Source organism: Mustela lutreola, chromosome 5 (genome assembly GCF_030435805.1).
Source record: "Mustela lutreola isolate mMusLut2 chromosome 5, mMusLut2.pri, whole genome shotgun sequence".
In the NCBI taxonomy this organism is placed as follows: Eukaryota; Metazoa; Chordata; class Mammalia; order Carnivora; family Mustelidae; genus Mustela; species Mustela lutreola.
In genome coordinates, this window is record NC_081294.1 from 148,583,455 (window position 1) to 148,601,871 (window position 18,417).

Genomic DNA, 18,417 nt, shown 5'->3' on the forward strand with positions numbered 1-18,417 from the left:
CTACAGCCAGCACCTCTGGCCGTGGTCCCCGGAGGGGGCTGCCTCTCCCTCCCCCTGCCCAATGGCTTCTGCTAGAGGTCCCCAGGAGGTGGGTCTGATTTGGCAGAACCTGGATCCTCCATCCTCAGATCGAAGATGTCACGGGGAGGTTCTCACTGCTTTGGAGAGCAAGCGCTCTGAAATCAGGACATTCTCCAAATATAAAATGGGCTGAAAAGCAATGGGTGGCCAAAAAAAAAAACAAAACCCCATGTCAAATGCTCACCTGGGTAATGTAGCATCACTCGGGCTTCTGCTAGGTGCCCAGAAAGGCTAAGACACTCCTTACCAGAGGACTTAATGACCCACTGGGTCAGGGTCTCGCCCCGTGGGACATAGGCAGTGGAAAAGAGCCAGTAGAGAAATTCCTTTCCCTTCCTCTCTCCTGCCTTGAGATGCTGCTGTTTTTTGGTCTTGTTGAAGGCATCCCAGAAGATGAAGTATTAACCTCACACAACCAGTAAGAGGCTGACTGCAGCCTCTTTCGCATTTGCCCGGGACTCACTCCCTTCTCCCTCACTCTCACGTCCCTGGGCTTGCAGCTTCCTACAAAGAGACAGCTCGTCCGCTTTTGCCTTGGGCTCCGGTTTCTCAGGGAACCCATGCTTGGAAGAGCAGCTTGTGGCAGATGCAACGCATTCTCCCTGCTCCTAGCTGGGTCTCCTTGACCAGCCTCAGTTATTTTCCCTGGAAGACTAATAAGAGATGCTCGCCATAGCTATTGCTCATGCTGGAGGCTTCTGTCCTACTGTCTGTCATTTAGTGTTGCCCTCTGTGCAAAAGGAGAGTTTCTCATTGGGAGATTGGGGTTGAGGGAGTGGGGATGGAGGAATTCGCTTGCCAACTCACTCAGGATCTTGGGGAGTCTCCTAGCTTGTGGTTGAAACAGGCTCATGGTTAGAGACGCACTGACTTTCTTCAGGTTCCCTAAACCAACCACTGTGCCCTTCCTCAAGCTGTTTTCTCAAAAGCTCTGCTTCCTCTTTTCTTATTGCTACAATTCAATGCTTCTCATCCTTGAAAACTAAGCTAGGGGTGTGTTTCCTCCTTAAGGAAATTCTCCTGAAGACCCGCAACCATGACTCTAATTTCTGTGGAGCTGTGTATTCCTGTAACACACTGTGCAGCATACACAGTGGACTTCAGTGATGGCTCTACTGGCTCATCTTCCCTCGAAGATGGCCAGCTTCTTGGGGGCCAGGACCGTGTCTCATTTCGCTTTGTAGCCCTAGCTTTAACCAGTGTAACAGGCACATCATGGTTTTTTCAGGAAAAAGCTGTTGAATGAATGCACACAAGTTTGCAGGATGACTGAGTAGTCCCAGTCAGAGTCCCTGTGTGATGTCATGGCAGTGCCAGGAGAAATCCCCTTTCTGAGCCCTCCTCCCGGTGGGAGAGCTGCTCCGCCCTTCCAGCCAGCTGTGAAAGAGTCCCACTGAGCTGTCAGATAGGCATGCATTGATTCATGGATCCATTTAGCAACATAGATGCTAACAGTGCGTCTCTATCAGGACTAGAGTTGCAATAGGACACAGATTGGAAAGATGAGCCTTCCTGGAGCTTGCATTCTAGTGGGGGAGGCACACAAACATGGTAATCTGTATTCAGTGATTCTTTCTTTCAGCAAATATGTATTAAGGGCTGTTGGTTAATGGCAGAGACACAAGGGTGCCCAGTGGGGGAGGATCCCCTCCAGCTCACATCGTCACACGAATAGATCATAACCAATGGTGGCATCTGTTGTGAAGGAAAAGCAGAATGGAGGGACTCCAAATTTAAATGGCGCTGGAGGTGGTCAAGGAAGGCTTCCTTGGCAGCTGACATTCAGACTGTGTCCTGAAGGTTCGTGACTAATAAGATGAAGGGAGGTTGGGAGGCTCATTCCTGACCAAGCCCCTAACATATGCAAAGGGATGCTGGCTTCTGGGATCTGGGATCTGAACGAGACCCAAGGCAGCTGGAGAGCCAGGAGGGAAATAGAGGGAAGCAGGAAAGGTGGCCCGCGCCAGATCATGCAGGGTTTTACAGGTCGTGGAAGGAATCTGGTCACACATAGAAGAAAATAATAGATTACAGAAGAGGGGCTGAGGTTGTTGGTAAAAAATTAGTTCACAAACTTCAGAGTTACTCGTCTCTATTCTTTTGTTTTACCTTCCGCTGTAAAGGTGAGTTTGGTCTTTTTAGATCACATGGAAATTGATAACATTAAAAACTATTCCAGGGGCGCCTGGGTGGCTCAGTGGGTTAAGCCTCTGCCTTCAGCTCAGGTCGTGATCCCGGGGTCCTGGAATCGAGCCCTGCATTGGGCTCTCTGCTCAGCAGGGAGCCTGCTTCTTCCTCTCTCTCTCTGCCTGCCTCTCTGCCTACTTGTGATCTATCTGTCAAATAAATAAATAAAATCTTTAAAAAAAAAAACAAACTATTCCAATGACTTCCACTAAAAAGAACTCCTAGATTTTTGTGTATCGTTTGGAAAACTGACATCAATTTAAGAAATGAAACGTCAGTTTGTATTTGAAAATCTGAATACGTGTAAATGTTTTTATTTATCTGTTTCATAAACCTTCCTACCCCTATGGCTGATATGTCCTAATAAGGATATTCTAATTTTGATGCCTAAAAAGTGAAAATTATTTTTCTTTTGCAAATAATCAAGTGTAGGCTCTTGCTTACTGTTTCTCAGGTGACACCTGGTGGTTAAAAAGTGAAATGCGGGTTTATGTAGTAAAGAATTCAGTGAGGTTCTCAAATTCTTTGCATAGGAAATCATTAAAGAATTTGAGTTGAATTGGTTGGCGATGAGTTTTGCTTGGATTTTTGGCGTGTATGATCCACAGCGAGTAGGCGTTATGGAATGAGATGTGATGGAGAGAACGGTAGTTCTCCCCTGGATTTGGCAGGCTTTCAGCCCTGCTCAAACCTGACAATTAATAGCTAGATTTGCTTTTGTGTTTGCTTTTCAAAAGGACTCAAAAGAGAAGCTGAATGAGCCAATCAGCTGCACCCAACCACTTCCAACATGGTAAATTATGTGGAATCATTCTTGCAACCCTAAGGGGGGAAAATCTATTTTTCTCTTATTTCTTCTAAGGTACCTTTGAATTCTGTCTGCTCGAACTTCGCTCAACATTTTTTGCATCAATGCTCATAATTGACTTTTACCAGCAGTTTTCTTTGTGCTGTTGCTGTCCATTGTTGGTAATAAGCATATGTACTTTTACTACTAGAATTTGGAAGCTTTTCTCTTTTATCTCTGCTCTGGAACATTTTTTTTTTTTTAAGATTTTATTTATTTATTTGACAGAGAGAGATCACAAGTAGACAGAGAGGCAGGCAGAGAGAGAGAGAGGGAAGCAGGCTCCCTGCTGAGCAGAGAGCCTGATGCAGGACTCGATCCCAGGACTCTGAGATCATGACCTGAGCCGAAGGCAGAGGCCCAACCCACTGAGCCACCCAGGCGCCCCTGGAACAATTTTTAAAAAGCATCAGAACCTATTTGTTTCCTAAGATTTTGGTTAAGATTAGTCTGTGAAGTTTTCTGGGCCCAGTGTTCTTTGGGAGTCTACCAATTAAACTTTTTTTTCCCTTTTTCTTAGGTTTTTCATACTGTTTAGACGTTTCTCTTACCAATTTTAGCAGATTGTATTTTCTTAGAAAAAGTTTTCATTTCATCTGGATTTTAAAATTTATTTGCAGGGGCACCTGGGTGACTCAATGGGTTAAGCCTCTGCCTTTGACTCAGGTCTTGATCTCAGGGTCCTGGGATCGAGCCCCGCATCGGGCTCTCTGCTCAGCGGGGAGCCTGCTTCCCTCTGTCTCTCTCTGCCTGCCTCTCCACCTACTTGTGATCTCTCTCTCTCTGTCAAATAAATAAATAAAATCTTTTTAAAAATTTATTTGCAGACAATTGAATAAGATTGTGTATTGAGATTCTTTCACTTTCCTTTGCATTGTATATTTTATATATTTGTGCCTTCTTAATTCATAATCAGGTTAGCTAAGTAGTTTACTTATTTTAATTACATTTTTTAAAATTTTTATTTATTTATTTGAGACAGGGAGATGTGGGACTCACTCCCAGGACCGTGGGATCATGATCTGAGCCAAAGGCAGCCATTTAACCATCTGAGTCACCCAGGCATCCCTTAATTGGTTAAATTTATTCATTGAGGTAATTTCTGCATTTTAAATTTTACTATTTTCTGTTTTCACGTTTCTCAATTCCTTTTTTCCTTCTGTCCTTTTTTGGCTGTTGATTTAACGCACCCCCCCACCCCAGTTTTCTTGAGTTGGGTGGCTAATTAATTTATTTTGATCCTTTCTTATTTATTAATATAACATTTGGCCTCGCAAAATTGCTTCTGAGGATTGCTTTAGCTGTGTTCCACAGAGACAAATATGCAGCGTTACCAGAATTTTAGTTTTGGTAACTTCTTTGACTCTAGACCTTTATGAGAGTTTTAAAGTATCAAGTAACAGGGGTTTTTTGCCTTCTCAATCCATTTGCTTAGCGATCAGAGAGTTATATCTTCATTATTTCAGCTTTTTTTTTTTTTTTGGCATTTATTGAAGTTTCTGTGAATGTTTCATGAATATGAAAAAAGAGTATTGTCAGGGGCACTTAGGTGGCTCAGTTGTTAAGCATCTGCCTTTGGCTCAGGTCATGATCCTGGAGTCCTCGGATGAAGTCCCACATCAGGCTCCTTGCCCAGTGGGGACTTCTCCCCCCCGCCTCTCCCCCTGCCTCTCCCCCTGCCCCTCTCCCTGCTTGTGTTCTGTCTCTCTCTCTAATAAATAAATAAAAATCTTTTTTAAAAAAGTTACTACCTCTCTATTCAGTGAACAGAGTTCAATATATGTCAGATTTGGGTGATAAAATATATCATTTAATCCACTCTATATTGAAAGCCTCTTCTCTATGTCCTCCAGTTTGCCTCCCCATGGCTTGGCAGCCTTAAATGAGGACAGTGGTTTTGCTCCAGGTGTTTGACAGCTTCAATCCTAAGATCCTAAGATCCTTGCCTCCCAAGCCAAAAACCAGTCCTTAGCAGAGGTATTGATAGGCAAAGGAAACAAACCTGTAAGACCCAGTCATTCATTTCTACTGACCAGCAGCCAGCTCAAGTGCACACTTGGATTTACGTATTTACACAAACCCAAAACACTGGGGTGCCTGGGTGGCTCTGTCGGTTAATCGTTCGACTATTGGTTTCTTCTCAGGTCAGGATCTCAGGATGGTGGGATCAAGCCCCCCGCTGGGCTCTGTGCTTGGGGTGGAGTCTGCTTGAGATTTTCCCACTCCCTCCCCCCTCCCCACTTGCAGGTGCATGCACTGTCTCTCTCTCTCCAAAATAAGTAAACAAACAAAATATCTTTTTTAAAAAGAGATTGCTTTTCTTCTTGCCTTTCTTCTTTCTTTTTCTTTCGCTTCTGCCAGAGTTTCCGCCAGCTGCTTCTCACGGACTGATCTGTATAACACCCTCTGAGCAGTCTCTCAATACAACCTATTTTCTTGCCCAAGTCGGGGTGGGATACCCATTTCCATGGATTTCCCTGTCCTTGGCACTGTGGCGTGGTGTCTGCAGTCTCACCTTGGTAATGGCCAAGGTGTTCAGGCGTTGAGCAAGCTGTAAAATGCTTCTGTGAATCAAATTAGGCACATCACTAGACGTTTACTTTTTGTTATATTTTATAGGCACTAGTTAATGTTAAATTTTCAGCATCAGGATTATCTCAGCCTATGCATAATAAAAACTCAAAAAAAGTGGTAGTATTTAAAAAAAAAAAAACAACCCAGTGGTTTTTAAAATAGAGGATTGTTTTTCTCACTTAAAAAGAAGTCCAGAGCCACAAAAAAAAAAAAAAAAAAAAAAAAAAAAGAAGAAGTCCAGAGGGGCCCAGTTAATTAATACATGATATTTTTACATTATTAAATTAATAATGTATTGATTAATAAATGATAATTATTACATTAATACATGATGTTCAAATTAATACATGATAATTATAAAACATTTCCAGTGTTACAGAAACCCCAACAATTACCTGATGCTTTATTATTTTCTCGAAGTCCAATTTCTAAACTTCCACACTTATGTGTAAGGGAGATGCTTTTTCTTGAAAATTTTCAAGCAAGAGTAAATACGTGGTTGAAAAGTGATTTCATTCCTATGAGTTAGAAGTTTCTGAAAATTTTCCTATACATCCAAGGAAATAGAGAGATGACACATGAGTTTCATTTTCCAGTGACCTGTAAAAGAATGACCCTGTGATAACATTTTCCGAAATTCATTTCTTTTCGGAAATGACAAATTTATGATCATCCCATGGGTTGAAATTCTCAGGAAACAGTGTTCTTTGGGGAGTAAGTGTTGCTGCTATCCAACGATCTATCAACCGCACTGAAGATTTTTCCTTTCCCTGGGGCTGGTGTGAGGGATCCCCACTTAAGACCCCCTCCGAACCTGACTGATGATCTTCTTTATTGTCTCCTTGGCTGCCCGAGAAAACTAATCTTCAAAAGAAGAAAAAGAGACTTGGAGGTTATTTTGGTTTAGGAAATTAAGAATTAATTGTCAAATCAGATGCAGGCTTCGGATCCAGTCTATATATTCAAGCCATATTATCTTTAAGTTTGTTAATGGGTGGCTCTGTCAGTTAAGTTTCTGCCTTCAGCTCAGGTCATGATCTCGGGGTCCTGGGATCGAGTTGCACAGTGGGCTCCCTGCTAAACAGAGAATCTGCTTCTCCCTCTCCCTCTCCCTCCCCTCCCCCCCTGCTCATGCTCTCTCTCTCTCTCAAAAATAAATAAACCTTTTTTATTTTTTTAATTTAATTTTTTTCAGTGTTCCATAATTCATTGTTTATGCACCACACCCAGTGCCCCATGCAATACATGCCCTCCATGATACCCACCACCAGCCTCACCTATCCCCCCACCCCATCTCCCCTCCAAAACCTTTAGTTGGTTTCTCAGAGTCCATAGTCTCTCATGGTTTGTCTCCCCCTCTGATTTCCCCCAACTCACTTCTCCTCTCCATCTCCCAATGTCCTCCGTGTTATTCCTTATGTTCCACAAATAAGTGAAACCATATGATAATTAACTCTCTCTGCTTGACTTTTTTCACTCAGCATCATCTCTTCCAGTCCCGTCCATGTTGATACAAAAGTTGGGTATTCATCCTTTCTGATGGAGACATAATACTCCATTGTATATATGGACCACATCTTCCTTATCCATTCCTTCATTAAAGGGCATCTTGGTTCTTTCCACAGTTTGGCGACTGTGGCCATTGCTGCTATGAACATTGGGGTACAGACGGCCCTTCTTTTAACTGCACCTGTATCTTTGGGGTAAATACCCAGTAGTGCAATTGCAGGGTCATAGGGAAGCTCTATTTTTCATTTCTTAAGGAATCTTCACCCTGTTTTCGGAAAAAAAGTTTGTTCACTGAGGTTCCCCACCTTAATTTATTTATGTACACCAAGGTGGGTAGTGATGGGGTTAATGAGAGTGTTTGGCACACAGCAGGCAATCAAAAAAATGATTATTTTTTGGATACATAGTTACATTTCCATCGGAACCTGCCCTCAGCTGCCTTCACAGCCACAGATGAAGCAAAGTTTCGCTGACTTTTCAGCTCTTGTTGCTGTGATTGTTCCACAGTAAATCGCTTGGGGCCATCCTGAACTAAGATCCTGCTGTCAGAGTGTCAGGGAGCCCTAACCTTACCCAGGAATGAAGGAAGAGCTGGAAGACAGAGGACTCTCGATATCACCATTTCTTTTTAGATTCCAGAAACCCAGGCATGATTAAATGATTGAATGTCTTATATGGGGATAGTCATTTAATGGTCAGCTGTTTCCATTACAAATGAAAACAGTGGAGGGTGTTATCTCCCCATGTAAATAGTATCAGCTAGCTCTTATTCCTATTTCAGAAGTCAATATGAAACAACTTTCTTACAGCCCCACAATTCACGCTGGGGGAGTCTGTAGGGTACCCTAAAACTGTCCCTTTTTAGTGTGTCTATGACAGTAATACAAATATTTTGTAAATAATGATGCCTTTTTGGGGGACCGCTGGGTGGCTCAGTGGGTTAAATGTCTGCCTTCAGCTCAGGTCGTGGTCCCGGGGGTCTTGAGATCAAGTCCTACGTTGGGCTCCCTGCTCAGTTTGAAGCCTGCTTCTCCGTCTCTCTCTGTCTCTCCCCCCTACTCATGCACTCTCTCTCTCTTTCTCAAATAAATAAATAAAATCTTTCAAAAAATAAAAATAAAATGTTGGAAATAGTGTGTCGACAAAGGCGTACAGGGAAAAAATACCAGTAAAAATGAACCATCAGATAATGCTCTTAAGAGAAGACAAGATTGAATGCAGGGCTAAAATCTTTAAACAAGAAGGTGCTTTACGACAATAACTGGGGAAATCCACAGTGAAGATCTAAGAGTTATAAATGTCTGTACACTAACGCAGCCTTGACATTTACGGGAAGGACCACAGGAGAGAAAAGAAGAAAACACAGAGAAACATTAGCATCAGGAGACTTTATTTTCCTCTCTCAGCCTAAGATCAAGAATCCAAAAACTTAAGTAGAGATTAGTATATTGGTAAGGAATATAACGATGTGGGGCAAAATTAACTATAAAATAAATGATTCTCTTTACTGTTTATTAATGTTATTATTACTGAAATAATTTTTTTAGTAAAAAATAGATTTAGAGGAAAAATATGTTTGCATTTAAAGACTGAACCAGGAAATATAACAACAGTTTAAAAAGCCTGTCAAGGGTTGCCTGGGTGGCTCAGTGAGTTGGGCCTCTGCCTTCGGCTCAGGTCATGATCTCGGGGTCCTGGGATTGAGCCCCGCATCGGGCTCTCTGCTCAGCGGGGAGCCTGCTTCTTCCTCTCTCTCTGCCTGCCTCTTTGCCTACTTGTGATTTCTGTCTGTTAAATAATAAATAAGTAAAATCTTTTAAAAAGCCTGTCAAGCTGGTGGGACAGGCAGTGCTAGCAACTTGCAGCTCATAACAACCCAGATAAATACTTTTTTCAGAATGCTCTACAGGTAGGGGTGGCTCTATGTGACTCAGTTATAATGATACAAAAATGGAAGGCACTCTGTAGGGCTCTTAGGAGAGCTTCTTAAAGAGGAATGGATTGGGCCCCTGGGTGACTCAGTAGGTTAAATGTCTGCTTTCAGCTCAGGTCATGATTCCAGGGTCCTGGGATTGGGTCCCACATCGGGCTCTCTGCTCAGCAGGGAGCCTGCTTCTCCCTCTGTCCCACCCCCACCCCAGCTCGGGCATGACCCTCTCTCTCCCAAATAAATAAATAAAAATCTTTTCCTTAAGAAAGACTTAAAAATAAAGGGGAACAATTCACTGTCACGCTGCTTTGTTCTTTGCGTCTGTAGCAGATCTTGTAGGTGTACCTCTGAGTTAACCCATCTACACTGAGAGCTTCCCACTTCTGCCCACGCCACTCTGCTTCTTGGCTTACTGGCTCTCTCTGGGAGCTTATTTAGTCCTTGTGTGTGGCAGCCTGTGTACGCTGGAGTTTAGCGCCCCCAGAGAAGTCTTCAACCAGGGAATCTGAGGATTTGTTAGATAAATATCTCATCTTCCCCATCCCTTGGTGGAGCAATTGTGAGAAACCTTCTGTGAGCTTCCTTAGGAGGTCTCTAGGTAGAATGAGTCCATGTGTCCACACCAATAACCACCAAAGCCTCTTTGTAGGTTTTTCTTCCTTCCCTCACTGTCTCTACTCCCTCAGTTGGCTTCTTAGGACCACCTCCCAGATAAGCTCCTTCTGCTACCCAAGTCTTTGACTCATGATCTGATTTCAGGGAAACCTAAACCTGCAGTCTTCTTCCTTCTTCCTAGTTGGAATATAGGCATGAGAATTACAAGGGAAGATACACCATAATCTCTATTTGCAGGTTACATAATAGCATAAGTGGAAACTCTAAAAGAATCACTCTAAAAATAGTAGCAAAATTCAGAGAATTGATTAAAGTCGCAATATAAGAAACTAATGAAAATCTATTATCTTCCTAGATTCAAAGAATAACTAGTGAGATGTTATGAAGGGAGGGGACTCACACTTCTAGTTGCGATAGAAAACTTAGGAATACTCTTGAAGAAAAATATTTACTCTTCAAAGGCATGAAAGTACACATGAACAAATGTAGAGGCATACCTTGTTCGTGGATAGGATAGCTTTATATCATATATATGTTAATTCTTCCCAAGTTAATAAATAAATTTAATGTAATTGCAACAAATACCTGGACTTATTTTTTCCCCCAAAGTAGACTATTAATTCTAAATGAGAGAAACTAGACCTATAAGATACCAAAACATTTTATAAAGATGCTACAATTTTTTAAAAAATATTTTATTTATTTATTTGACACAGAGAGAGGGATCACAAGTAGGCCGAGCAGCACAGAGAGAGAGCGAGAGGGAAGCAGGCTCCCTACTGAGCAGAGATCCCGATGTGGGCCTCGATCCCAGGACTCTGGGATCATGACCTGAGCTGAAGGCAGAGGCTTAACCCATGGAGCTACCCAGGCACCCCGACGCTACAATTTTTAAAGTGTATATTCATCAGTACATAAATAGACACGGAATGATAGAATAGAAAACTCAGTGTAGGAGCGCCTGGGCAGCTGAGTCAGTTAAAGGTCCAGCTCTTTGATTTGGTCTCAGGTACTGATCCTCGGGTTGTGAGCTGGGCCCTGCATCAGGGACTGCACTCAGGAGGTGGGGGTTTGGGGGAGAAGAGTCTGCTTGAGATTCTCTCCATCTCCCTCTGCCCCTCTCTCCACTTGTGCGTGCTCTCTCTCTCAAATAAATAAATAAATCTTAAAAAAAAAAAAAGAAAATTCAGAATCAGACAATTATGTGTGCAAAGTTAGGTGACACCTAAAATCAATGGTGAGAATATACTGTTTTTAATAAATGTTGTTGGCATAACTAGAGAGCCATTTGGGAAAAGGCAAAATTGGATCCATATCTCAGAAGGGATATCGAAATGAAGTCCAAGTAACCCAGATATCTACATGTAAAAAGTGAAACCACACAAGAAAACAAGAAATCATTTCTTTACAAACTTGGAGTGAGGAAAGTCTTCCCAACTATGATTATAAATCCAGAAACATCAAATACAATTCTAAAATGTTGACAAATTTGACTACATAAAGATAAAAAGAACTTTTTCGAAGCAAAAAAAAAAAAAAAAAGTCACAAAACAAATTAAAAACCTAGAAGGAAATCTTTGCAATTTAAATCACAAAATTATATCAGAATCATCTAATTGATAAAGAGCTCTTTTAAGGTCTTTATCAATGGAAAGAGGGATCACAATGGAAAAAAGCCCAAATACCAATGGAAAGAAAAGCCCAAATACCAATGGGGAGAGAATGTGAATAGAGAATTCAAAGAAAAGGAAAGTCGATGTCCTTCCACTTGTAAAAAAGGCTGATCTTCACTCCTCAGGGAAAGCCATATTAAAATTACAGAAAGATATCATTTTCTGCCTATTCAGATAGTCAAAAACCCAAAAAGTTGAAGAAACACAGCGATAGCAAGTGATAAAGAAATGGGCATCCTTAGGCTTCGCTAGTGGGAGTGCAAAATAATACAACTCCTATGGAAAGGAATTTATCAATACCTGTGCTGTGTCTACATTCAAATAAACCCTTCCCTGATATGAAATACTAATGAATTATTACTTTTAGTTGCAAAAGATTCAAAATAACCCATCAGTTGATGGCTGGCTGAATGAAACTATGGAGTATGACGCCTCCATTAAAAACAAAAAACAAAAAACAAAAAAAAAAAACGGGCAAGATTTCTGTGAACTGATACCAAGTGAGTTCCAGGAGATGTCATTAGGTGAAAAATGTAAGGTGTAAAGGATTATATGTAATATGTGTTATGAGTTGAATTGCATCTTCCAAAGAGATGCTGAGGTCCTAATGCTGAGTATCTGTGAATGTGAACTTCTTCGGAAATAAGATCTTTGCAATTGTAGTTGAGGTAAAGTCCAGTACTGGATTAGGATGAACCCTAATCCAAGGGCTGCTTATAAGAAGCGGACAATTTGGGAGGCGCCTGGGTGGCTCAATGGGTTAAGCCTCTGCCTTCGGCTCAGGTCATGGTCTCAGGGTCCTGGGATCAAGGCTGTCTAGTGCAGGATGTCATCTAAGAGCAAAAAGAACACCAAATGGCTTTAAAACTTCACTCAGTAGGTTTACTGTTAATGGACATATTATGAAGTAATTTGGAAGTTCCCATTTGTTGCAAGAAAACGCAAAGAAGTACTCTGTTGGTAGTGTAAGGAGCCAAGATTTTCAGTGCAAGAGAGAAGAAATGTAAATACAAAAGAGGTTAAGGAAAGACAAACCTATGATATTAAACTAGAGTTGATACAAAATGTAAGAAATGAAACCATATTTTGTAGCTCTGATCTCTGAAAGGGGTCTGAACGTGAGGACCCAGGCAGCTGCCTGATCTCATTGCAGAGTTCTGCTCTGGTTTTCTGTTTGTGAGATTCTTAATCACTTCTCGGAATTTTCCATCGTAATAAACCATTGAAAGCCTTAAACAGCAGGCATCTCACTCGTGCCTGCCTTTCCTTAGAGGATCCATTTTGGTTTTGACCCATGCAGAGACCACTGAACTGAAGTTGTTGATTGATTTCCCCTGAGGCTGCCAGATTTTTCTAGACTCACAGTTACAGGAGCTCAGGCGGTGCTATAGCAACAGACCTCATTTTGGACAAAATGCAAATATAAATTAGAAAGGTTTTACCTTCGCAATACACTCAAGCTGCCTACTTCCTCCTACTTAATGGGGAGAGGAGAGCAAGCCTTCTTCTCTCTCCACATCTACCGATGACCTTGTGCTGCAACTCTCCAGTCAGGAATAGCCCACGCTCCTATCAAAGACTGACCTTTTCCCTTGTGTCCCGGACCCCAGGGCATGGACGCCCTCCGCTGTTCCTCCCCTTGGAACATGACCCAGCAAAGATTCCACATCTTCTAGCAACCAGCTCCTTTGTCTGATCACCTGTATCGCAAAATCATGGAAATCCCTATCATTTCTGTTCTTCACCTTCAGTATCTCCTTCCTCAGCTCTCTCCTGAGGCTTTGGTCCTCCTCACCAAACAGGGACGCACTTCCCTGTTACCAAACCCAAGCAGCACTTCTGTTTTCACCTGACTGAGCCTCCCAATGGCAAACCCTACCAGGTCTGTGATCATTCTCTCCTCAAAATACTTTTTGTAAGTGGAAACACTTTCCCATGGACTTCTGGTTTTCCTCCCTTCTCTGGGACCCCTCCTTCTGAGTCTCCCTCCTCCTCCTCCTGTTCTTAGACTTCAGTTTATCCCGCCTGTGTGAGCGCATTCAGAGTTATGTAAAATATTTTCTACATGCAGGGGCACCTGTGTGATTCAGTTGGTAAATCATCCGATTTGATTTGGGCTGGGGTCATGATCTCAGCATTATGAGATGCAGCCCCAGGTAGGGTGGGGAGTCTGCTTTACCCTCTGCCCCTCCCTGCACTTGCAAATAAAATATTTTCTACAAGCAGATGAAGACCAGAATCACATCTTTATCTCTAGTATCTCTCTCTGAGCTCCAGAAGCACGTATCCAGCGGCCTGTTGAACGTCTCTACCCAGATGGTCTCTGCAGTCAGACGCCTAGGGTTGTATCCTTCTCTGTGAAAAGAGATAATAGCAGGACCTGCTTCACTGGGTTCCTGAGAAGAGTAAGAGCACAAAGGAAGTGCTCAGTAAATACCCCGCGTGTTTACTTGTTTAAATTCCCTAACCGTAGAAGGAACCTCGTGTGTGTGTGTGTGTGTGTGTGTGTGTGTGTGTGTGTGTCCGCGCGTGCGCACTCGTGTCTAACTCTACAGTGACTTCTAAAGACCTAGAACAGTGCCTGGTATCTAGTAGGAGCTGGATATTGATTGAATGAGTGAAGGGATGAATGAATGAATCTATTTCTTTATACGGGAGGAAAAGACGGTGCGTCCGGGAACCAGGCGAATTGCCGCTGGTTGCCTGTGCTTTAATTGCAGGGGTAATCTATGGCTTTTTTCCAACCACCCCCGCCCCCACCCCCGTCACTGTATCTTTGACATAGCTCTTCTTATTGACCAAGTGTGGCATTTCTGCCCCTGGTATCTGACAGTATGGGCCATGCCCTCTTTCGAGTCTTTGAAAGTGTTAGTTAATAGTTACTCGTTCAAGCCCATAAATAAATCCTTTTTTCATTTACACCCAGTTTCGCCAGCGCTTAGTAGAAACCTAGAAAGAAGTTCTGTTACGTAAAGTATCTTTAGGCATCTATAGATAGAGCTGTATGCATATATGAGACAAGGAAGTTTGACAGTAAGAGGTGGGTAGGGGACCGGAGCTCAGTGAGGGGATTAGAAAGATTTTGCTGCATAAGAGTAGACAAGTGCACGGAAAAAGTTGACACAAACCTGCAACAGCGCAGGGAGGCTCGGCGGATCGCCGCCCCCCTGCACGCAGTCCCCGCCTAGCCTCGAATCCGCCAAGCCCCGCCCCCGGGGCCCGCGCCCCGCCCCCGCTCCGGCAGGCTCGGACTTCAGTCCGGCACCGCCCCGCATCCCGCCTTGACGCCGTCCCACACTGCTCCCAGGCGTGGCTCTGGCAGGCGCTCCGCCCCGCCCCACCTCCTGGCCCCGCCCCTCGGCCCACCCTGCTCTCAGGCCCTGCTCCACGTCTGGACCCCGCCTGCGCCCCCGCCCCGCTCTGAACCGCGGACTGGCTCCTTGCTCCAGCCCCGCCCGGCACTCTGGCCCCGCCTAGCATCCCCGCTGAGCCCCGCCTTGTCGCCCGACCCCGCCCCATACTCCGCCCCGGCCCCGCCCCACAACTTGGCCCTGCCCCTCTCTGACCCACCCTGCGCAAAGACCCTGGCCCACATCTCTTCCCCGCCTGCGCTCCCGCTCCGCCCTGAGCCCCGGCCCCGCCCCCGCTCCTGCCCCGCCCAGCATCCGACCCCGCCCTGCATCCCGGCAGAGCCCCGCCCCGTATTCCGGCAGAGCCCCGCCCTACCCGCCCTCAACTCCGGCTGGGCGGCGCCCGGCAACCTGTCAGAGCCCCGCCCCGCGCCCCGCCCCCGCCCTACGCTTTGGCTCCGCTGTGCTCTGCGTCCCGCGGAGCCCCACGGTGCCCGGAACGGTCTGCAGGACCAGGAGCTCCCGAGGCCGGAACCCCCTGGCCCCGGGTGGCCGCTGCGGCCCGAGCGGCTGGGCGAGGAAAGATGGCCGCCCTGACGACGGTCGTGGTGGCGGCGGCGGCCACCGCGGTAGCCGGGGCTGTGGCGGGGGCGGGCGCGGCCACCGGGAGCGGAGTGGGAGCCGCGCAGGTGCCGCAACAGGTAAATCCGGGAGGGCCCGAAGCCGCTGGAGGCGGGCGGAGGCCCGAGGGGGAGGTGGGTGCCGGGTGCAGGACGGGGTCCCGGCCCTCGCCGAACAGGTGTCCTCTGCAGCGCGGTTCCGGAGGCGGGAGGCGCGGCGTTAGCCTCCCTTTGCTCGCGGCCTGGCCCACGCCGGGCGCTGTGCTTTGTTGGCTTGTGCTTTCCGCTGCCTTTGCAAAGCCACCTCCATGTGGTTTTGGAATCGAGGGAAGATCTGGGTGGAAGCCCTGGCTCTGCCGCTTCCTAGCCTCGCGATGCGAGCATACCCTCTCCGCGACTCAGTGCCTTCTCCAAAAACTGGGTCTGGTAACGGCACCTTACCGAGCTGTGGTCCTCACGTCTGGGAAGGCCCTGGCACAGAGCGTGGTTGGAGACACTTTCGGTGCCCGGCAATGGGTGGCTGCTTTGTTATTGCCCCTGCGCTGGGGAACACAAGGAGGAATAAATACGGGGTGGTCCGAGGCAGATGTGTTTCCAAAGATCTGCCTCGACCCCTTTCTCTGGCACCGTGGACCACAGGATCCTCAGGAATGGCCGGATCCTGTTGTTTAAGCCGAAGACCTTCCCTGTTCCCATTGTCTCACAGCCCACACCCAAAGCATGGGGAATTCCTTCGTGTTCTATGTAGAACCCAGAATAAGCCGGGAATCCCACTCTTAACATCCCCAGTGCCCCTGTTTTGTCCACATCATCATACCTTCCTGCCTGAAATACTTTCCTAGTTGGTTTCTGTTCCAACACTTTTGCCTTCCGAAAGGATTCCCAACAGCCAGGGCGATTCAGTCCAGCAATGACACTCTTTCTGCTCTGAACCCTCATAGTCAAAGCCAGTGTCCTTACCATGGTCTGCGGGGCCTGTGTGCTACCCCCACCCTCTCCCTGTTGGCTCTTCTCCAGGCCCTGGCTCTAAGTCTGCTGCAGTTATACCCCCCTCCTGGTTGACCCTCAGACATGCCTGGTTCTCTCCTACCCTATAAGCTTTGTAATTGCTGTTCCCTCTGCTTGAAATGCTCTTCCCTCTTGGTTCTACAGCTTACTCCGTTTCTTTCATTTATCTTTGTTCCAATGCCATCAGCTCAGTGATTCTTCTCATGACCTCCCTAAACTGAATCCCCTTACTCAGCCCACTGTATCCCCTTTTCTGGTTTTATTTTGCTCCATAGCACTTACTACTGTATGCTGTATTACATATTTTCATCTTTCCCCACACCTCCACCCCCCTCATAGGAACGTAAGTTGTATGAAGGCAGAAACTTTGGAAGTCTTATTCACTATTGTATTCCCAGTTCCACTTTTGAGTTTAGTCCTGGAACATAGTAGGCACTCACTAAATATTTAAGCATCAATCCAAACCTGAAGGAAGGCCATTGGGAGCTGAGGATAGCCTCCATCTTTTTCTTCCTCTAAAGGAATATAGCAATTTTCTGTCTTTACTTATATGAGCTCAGGAAATTCCATCTCAGGCAAACGTTTTCACACATCCTCTGTAATTCTTTTTATTATTCTAACTCTGGCCCAAATGTCTCAGGGGGAGAAAAAAGAAAGTAAAATATATAAAAATAGATAATGCATAAAATATTTTAAAAATAATTTTTTACATTTTGTTTGATGTATGATCCTAGTGGTTTAGCCATCTTTCTGGCTTTCTCCCTGAAACCTTTCTGGCTTACTCTAGTTCAAATCGATTTGTTCTCTAAATTCTTATAACCATGTTTTGCCTCCTGGTTTGCATTTCTCACAGGTTGCATAATATTGTTATTAATGAACCTTTTTATCACTCCCTTCGGGTGGTCCTCAGAGGTTTATTACCCTTCCAGGGCTTGGGTCAAAATAACCTTTGGAGCCATTTCAGATGTTTTATCTGTTCCCAACATTTAGCAATGTCTGGAGATGTTTTTGGTTGTTGGGACTGGGGTGGAGATGGGTTGCATATGCTACTAGCATCTAGTGGGTAGAAGCTGAAAGACAGCCACCCAACAACAACAACAACAAAGATTATCCAGTCCAGAATGTTGGGAGTGTTGAGCTTGAAACGCCCTTTCTGTGTTTCATCATTTTAGGGAAGGCAAAGCCTCGTAGTTGATGATGATGACAATAACAGAGTAGACTCTCTCGAGGGTGTTTGGACTTTAAAAAAGAAATTAGAATCACAGCTGTGCCATATTGTGAGGTTTTTGAGGATTTTAACTAGGTGTTATCCATCTTTGGACTTCCCTCAGTATACAACACATACACCTACACACTCAAATCCTCAGCCTACCACTGAACTTGAGTGTTTGTTGTATGATTAAGTGAATGAGTATTCCCACTGACTCTAATAGTGAAACCAATGAATGTTTTCTTGAGGAGAGATTTTCCTGATGACAACCTCATAATGTAAGAGGTGTTCCCCAAAATATCTAAAAGCCCTGTATTAGTCTGTTAAGGCATCTATAACAAAATACCACAGACTGGGTGGCTAACACAATAGAAGTTAATTTTTGCACAGTTCTGGAGGCTAGATGTCCAAGATCAAGGTGCCTACCAGGATTGTTCTGTGGTATGAGGTCTCTTCTTGTCAGGTAGATAGCTGCCTTCTCAGGTGTCCTCACATGGCCTTTTGTCTGTGCACACACAGAGAAAGAGAGAGAGATCACCGTTGTCCCTTCCTTTTCTTATAAGGAAGCAGTAGTCCTATTGGAATAGGACCTCACCCTTCTGACCTCATTTAACTTTAATTATCTCCTTAAAAGCCCTATCTCCAAATATAGTCACAATGCGGGGGGGTGGGGTGGGGGGTGGGGGGGGTAAGGCCTCAATATATGAATAGAGGTGGACATAAATCAGTCTAGAATAGCTTCTTTAAATTATTTTGGAGAAACTGTCTTTGAAGTTTTAGAAACATTGTATATTTTATTTTATTCTCCAACCT

At 44.8% G+C, this 18,417-nt stretch overlaps 1 protein-coding gene across 3 annotated transcripts in view; it reads left to right on the forward strand.

Moving 5' to 3' along the window:
- Positions 1–15,192: 15,192 nt before the first annotated feature.
- The window catches only part of CCDC112 (coiled-coil domain containing 112), a 28,476-nt gene continuing 25,251 nt past the window's right edge, over positions 15,193–18,417 (forward strand). The window contains exon 1 of one of the 3 annotated variants that reach the window (XM_059175831.1): positions 15,193–15,467. In XM_059175831.1, the coding sequence (XP_059031814.1) occupies positions 15,351–15,467 (117 nt within the window). In that variant the 5' untranslated portion in view covers positions 15,193–15,350. The remainder of the gene's footprint in view (positions 15,468–18,417) is intronic. The other 2 variants (XM_059175830.1, XM_059175829.1) reach the window with 2 other exon arrangements.